Genomic DNA, 6023 nt, shown 5'->3' on the forward strand with positions numbered 1-6023 from the left:
TCCACTTGAGGCACTCTTCAAAGCCACTGGAAAAGGTGGAGTTCAGGTACCTCTCCACTTACACTTCTCCCCTAGGTTAGGTTTTGGTAGCAGCCATGGGCCATAGCTTGCACTGCCTGAGCTGAGCTCCTTAGATCTGCCTCTTATGTGCAGTCATCCTGCCTTTGTATTGTCACAATTAGTGCCTAATTTCCTGTATTTGGCATAAAAGGGGGGACTTTCCCAGTTCACACCCCTTTACCACATCTCTCTCACTCCCCCTCCCTTCCTAAGCAGCAGCTCACCTCACCTTGTTCCCATGGCAATGTGGAGCTCAGGTAATCTTAATATCTGAGACCTGTTGGAGAGTGCATGAAAGGCCTGACTAACCGGTTCTTCCGGCTGAGACAACAGATTGACATCCAGAAAGTGACATACTTCTTGTGGGATTCATATTATACTGAATACACTACTGGCACTGTACTTCGGAAAGATTTTTGGGCATTATGAGTGACAGTCTCCGAAACATAATCTATAAGAATAGTTATAAATTCCTGACCGATAAAATATATTATTTTATTAAAGCTGCCATAGCTGTGTTATATCATAGCTAGACTCGGTCATATTGATATTTTTGACCTCGTTTAACACTTCCTTTCAGGAAACATGAGGCTTTGAAAATGACTGTGGCAGCCTGAAAGAGGGATGGACCTAAGTCGAAACTTTATCCTCTCAGCAGAAGTCCAATCACTCAAGACGCATTCCATTGACTCAGTGTTTTCACCTAACTACGTAGTCGGCATATTCTGCTGTAGACCCAGTAGAATTAAAAGAGACGTCTACTGATAAGTTTCAGGCGAAACGTGATTGAAACTGGGAAATACTCTGTGAAATCCTCATGCGTTTAAATAAATATCACGCGAGAAATGGATGGCGAGCAACGAGTCTGGTGTAGGCCTATCTGATTGGGTACAAGAGGTGTGACACATCGAAGGTAAATCATTTTGACTCAGTAATAATATTTGTTTTTAATAACTGCCATGTTTGTTCGTGACCAGAATTGTCATAGGTTTTCTACCGGGAAAGTCCTATTTTTTTTATTTAGATAGCCTACCATAATAAAAAAGGCAATTCAAGTTTAGTCTTGTTGACGCGCATTTGTTATACATGGTATACATACATGGTATAACAAAGAAGAAACACTACCCGGGTTAGGGTTTTTATGTGTCACACTATGCAATTTATCACGTCTCTGGTTAATACGGAACTTCCATTTGCATATTTAAAAACATTTTATAGCCTAAATAAAAACGTTTCTGAGGATGACATCGTTGTTCTGGTTGGGAAGTTTATTTTTACTTATTCATGAACAAATCTATTTATCTACATACTTTAGTGACTTCGACATGGCGTGCTGGCAATGGTGCCGTCGGACCTGCGTTTGTTGCCTGGACGATGAAGAGAGGAGGACCATTGCTATTGACAAGGAAATTCAGAGTATTCTACGACAGCAGAAGAAGAGGGAACGTAAAGAAATCAAAGTTCTTTTACTCGGTTCGTAGAGCCTACTTCTAACTTCCTTGCTTGTCTGCGCATCAGTCATTACAAACCGTGAAGACTGATTTACTTTTAGAACTCATTAAAAACGCGTCATGAATACGGACAGGTAGAAAGACCAATTAATTAGAAGCCAAATTGACTAGGCAAATACTTTTTACCTATGATATGAATAGAACCAATGTTATATTCTAGATACGGAGGAAACCTTGATATCAGGCTGGGTATCTGTAAAAGCACGGTCGATGTAAAAAGGGCTTTATAGAATACATTTGATTGATTTAACGTGGTCTGGGTGTGCAAAAAAGGGTGAGGAATGTATGAGGTGTGCACTTGTAGGGCCTATTTTCTGTGATATCTACAGAAAGACAAATATGTCAAGCATCTGTTTTTTGGCATGTTAACGTTTGAAGAATTCGAAATATGTGGTCATGAAATACCTTTCAAAGTAGCCAACATTTTAAAGAAAGGGAAATATAAGGCAATGAAATAGATCTTTATTTAGTTGTCTGCAGACAAACCAAATATTTTGACCTGAAGTTGTTTGGTCAGATGCATGACAGGTAATATTTGAAATAAAATGTAAAGTGTAAAGAATGGTGTTGGGTTTTATACCTCACTAGAAAATGTCTTAGTAAATCTGAAGGTCAATCAACCAAATACTACATATGGTCTGGAACTTTAATACATTGCCATTAATACATTTACTTTTAATTACTTATAAATAAATTCAAATATTACGTTTTGGGCTGGATGTGTAATATGTTGTTAAATGGGCATTATCTATAAGTAGAATCCCATTCATACCTTAGTTAGCCATGATATTCCAAGTTTCAAAATGAGGGGTTCTCATGGCTGGGTCACAAACTAGCACATAGACGACATACTACACAATTCTGGGGACCCTTTTGACCCAACAGCGCCACTTTTCAACCAGTGGCCATTATTTGCAGACATCATTTTTAAATGTAAGTACAATGGTGGGAAAACACTACCCACCATTGTTGGGAAAAAGTAAATAATGTACATTCAATTTAATTGATCAAATAAACCAGATTTGCTGATACATTTTATTATTAATTTATAGACAGCAACCCTCCAACACTCAGACATCACTTACAATTGCAGTATTTGTGTTTAGTGATTCCAACTGAACAGGGGCAGTAGGGATGAGTGGTTTTATTGTGTGGTTGTATTGGTGGAAATTGTGTGTGAATTGAACTTTTGAATGTCAGCTGTACAGAGGCAAACACTCCATCCAAATTGACCATCCAAACAGCTATGTACATTTGTAGTATATGAATTACTTTGTAACTTTTTATTAGTCACGCATGAATTATAGCAGATTATGTTGCGGGTTTAGCAAACTTTTTATTCTTTATACCACTGGTATCAACTATTTCATCATAACCAATTCATTACAAAAATGATTAACTTGACTTGATTAGTACACGTTATTTGTCATTTACTGTGTATTCCTCTCAAGCATTTACCTTTGGGCTGTTATAGCAGGTTTCTTACAATGAAAATTATTTGAAAGAAGGTGAGATGAGTTTATAGTTAGTGAGTGCTAATGTGTGTTGTTTAATGGTGAGTCTCACTTTCTACAGTGGCTGAACAATATTGCGTAATATTCAATTGCAATCTATTTTGAATTATCTTCTGAGAAGTGGTCTTCTTCAATATTTTCTTCTTTGTGACTTTCCTATGGGCTGTGTGTCCTCAGGCACAGGGGAAAGTGGAAAGACTACCTTCATCCGACAGATGAGGATCATCCATGGAAGAGGCTTCTCTGAGGAGGAGAGACGGGACTTTGCCAAGCTCATTTACCAGAACATATTTACGTCTGTGAAGGCTATGACCCGGGCTATGACCACACTCAGACTGACCTACGCTTACCCAGACAATGAGGTTAGAATCTGGTGGCATACTGTACATGCTGTTCAATCAAACGTACCTTCCATAATTATTATTATTACTAAAAACTCAAAATAACTTAATTCCAAAAGCACAGAACCATTGTTTTAAAACCATAGGAAGAAATTATCAGTTCAGTTTTAAATACAGATCTGATATGATTACACAAAAGACCAATATTGGAAAAATCATTAGAATTGGAATCTCTCTGTACATGTAGCCTTTGCAGCACGTTTTTCCCAAAATTAAACATGTATATGTGAACTGTCTTTTGTTTTGGATTGGACTGGGTTTTACTGATCTGCCAGCACTGAATAAAGCGACCCTGTCTCCCATTAGGTGTATGCCAGGTGTATTCAGGAAGTGGACACGGTGCAGGTCACCCAGCTGGAACGAGGCTATGTGGACGCTATCCGCAGTCTCTGGGCTGACCCAGGCCTCCGTATCTGCTACAACCGCCGCAGCGAGTACCAGCTGCTGGACTCCACAGAGTAGTGAGCACAACCAAACTTTCTCACTATCAAAGAGGCTGTTTTCACTACAACAATTGTCCTAATGACAAATTAATGTAATAAACACATAAGTAACATTTTCGATTCCCGCTCAATGAATGAGAAGCTTTTGCTTTGGCTAGTCTCCTGTCCTGGATTATGTATAAACTGACTTACTATGTTGTTTACCTGATAACTAATGTGGCACTTTCTGTAAATCAAGGGCTGTTGCTGGTGATATATAGAATTGTTTAAGTTGTTTCCCAACAACAAAAACATTTTCTGATTCTATTTATACATGGATTTGGACCAGACTTCATACGACATTTAGCATTTTAATAATCACGGTTAGATCCATTTTGTTTTATTCGCACAATATTGAACAGCACTACGGCACATTATCATTATCACCTGCAAAGTCCACAATGTCCACTGGATGGGGCTAGTCCTCTACTATCGAATACATTGCCGTCTCTCAGCCATGTTGAAACCGCATCTACACAAACAACCATCTTGTCAGGTAGCGTTCATTTGATTTCATGTTATAAAATATACACACACAATATACATCGTTTCTCAAAAGTTTACTTTGATGCTTTCCACATATTCTTGAATTCAACCTGATTGTGAGGAGTTTTCCCTTTTAGAAATAAAAGGGAAGTATTACGAGAACATTATTGCGAACGGACTCAACTCTGTCCCTGCTGTACTGATGGACCACTAAGTTCCTTTTGTACCTTTCCTTGTATATCTCTTCCTCATGTTTTAGTCCTTCTACTCTCTCAATATTTACTCAGCCAGCTCTAAGTCATTATAGCCTGTGTGATAAGAAACATGCACACGGTCAGTCAACATCCAATTAATGTCAGGTTGTATCAACAGAAGGCCATGAAAACAATATTCCCAACACACTGATAAGGACTCCATGTCCTTTTGTGTAATTTCCCAACTCCATTCATGTGTAGATGGTTTTGGCATACAACACACAGCTGATATCATATGTCTCATGTACAGAACACGACAGAGAGAATGAAATTGCCACCACTGTTTTCATTACCACAGGAATCGTCACTGTAATAAATGGTCTCTTCCTCTCCTCCTGTCCTTTAAAGCTACATGACAAATTTGGACCGCATATCTGCCCCAGACTACATCCCTACTGCTCAGGACGTGCTGCGGGTTCGGTTTCCCACCACCGGCATCCATGACTACTCCTTCACCATAAAGACCATCACTCTCAGGTGACACAGTCTCACAGTCTAACTTGTGGCTCTCAGATCAGTAGAATACCTCAGATCTCCAAGACCCCCCAAGATCACTCAGATCCTCCAGATCTCTCATTGCGCTCAGATCACTCCAATCCCTCAGATCTTTCATATCACTAACCACTGTCCCGCCCACGCATCAAAGGAAATAACTGAACACCAGAACAGCCTATGAGATGGTGGACTACTCAATAGGTTCGCTTTCAGATAAAGAATATCAGCTGACTCTACCCATGGCTGAGTTGTACACAATGGTTTTGCATGCAATAACAATTTACAGTATACAATAAACTTGCTGAAAACTCACTTTTTTTTTTTTTTTCTCAAAGAACATTGTATAATGTAAATGAATGGTCCTGTTGTGTTCAGGTGCAATGTTTTTTCAGCCACTGTTGATATTCAGGTTTAGACTGTAGGCAAGCAGAATGGTGAGATTTAATTTATGGCCTTTTTAGAGCTGGGTGCTCTGTGAGGCTCATTTGCATGTGGTCTTGGAAACTGTGAAAAACAGGTTTGATGTGTGACGACAGGAGAGAAGAGGAGCATAGTGTACACTGGGGGGATATGGCAGCCACTCTTAACAGTGTGAGCTACACCTCAGCAGACTGCAGACACTTGTAGCTTATTAACAACCCAAAGCAGCTGCCTCGTCAAGACAAGCCCCAGTCATGCCTGGCATTACAAACACCTTATTGATAAAGGACACAACCGTGTGTGTGTGTGTGTGTGTTAGTATTTGTGTGTGTGTATGTGTGTTGAAAGGTGTTTCACATTTTCTATGTTCCCATCTCTGCCTCTTTCTCTCTCTCTCTCT

At 39.4% G+C, this 6023-nt stretch overlaps 1 protein-coding gene across 2 annotated transcripts in view; it reads left to right on the plus strand.

Annotated features, from left to right (window-relative positions):
- The first annotated feature begins 531 nt into the window (after nucleotides 1-531).
- LOC105011595 (guanine nucleotide-binding protein subunit alpha-11) overlaps nucleotides 532-6023 on the plus strand; it is a 10490-nt gene continuing 4998 nt past the window's right edge. The window contains exons 1-5 of one of the 2 annotated variants that reach the window (XM_034293955.1): nucleotides 532-973; nucleotides 1376-1533; nucleotides 3263-3447; nucleotides 3793-3947; nucleotides 5057-5185. In XM_034293955.1, coding sequence (XP_034149846.1) covers nucleotides 1386-1533; nucleotides 3263-3447; nucleotides 3793-3947; nucleotides 5057-5185 — 617 coding nt within the window. In that variant the 5' untranslated portion in view covers nucleotides 532-973; nucleotides 1376-1385. Of the gene's footprint in view, nucleotides 974-1031; nucleotides 1259-1372; nucleotides 1534-3262; nucleotides 3448-3792; nucleotides 3948-5056; nucleotides 5186-6023 lie in introns of those variants that run through there. The other variant, XM_034293956.1, reaches the window with a different exon arrangement.

The sequence above is a fragment of the Esox lucius genome, chromosome 8 (assembly GCF_011004845.1).
Source record: "Esox lucius isolate fEsoLuc1 chromosome 8, fEsoLuc1.pri, whole genome shotgun sequence".
Taxonomy (NCBI): domain Eukaryota; kingdom Metazoa; phylum Chordata; class Actinopteri; order Esociformes; family Esocidae; genus Esox; species Esox lucius.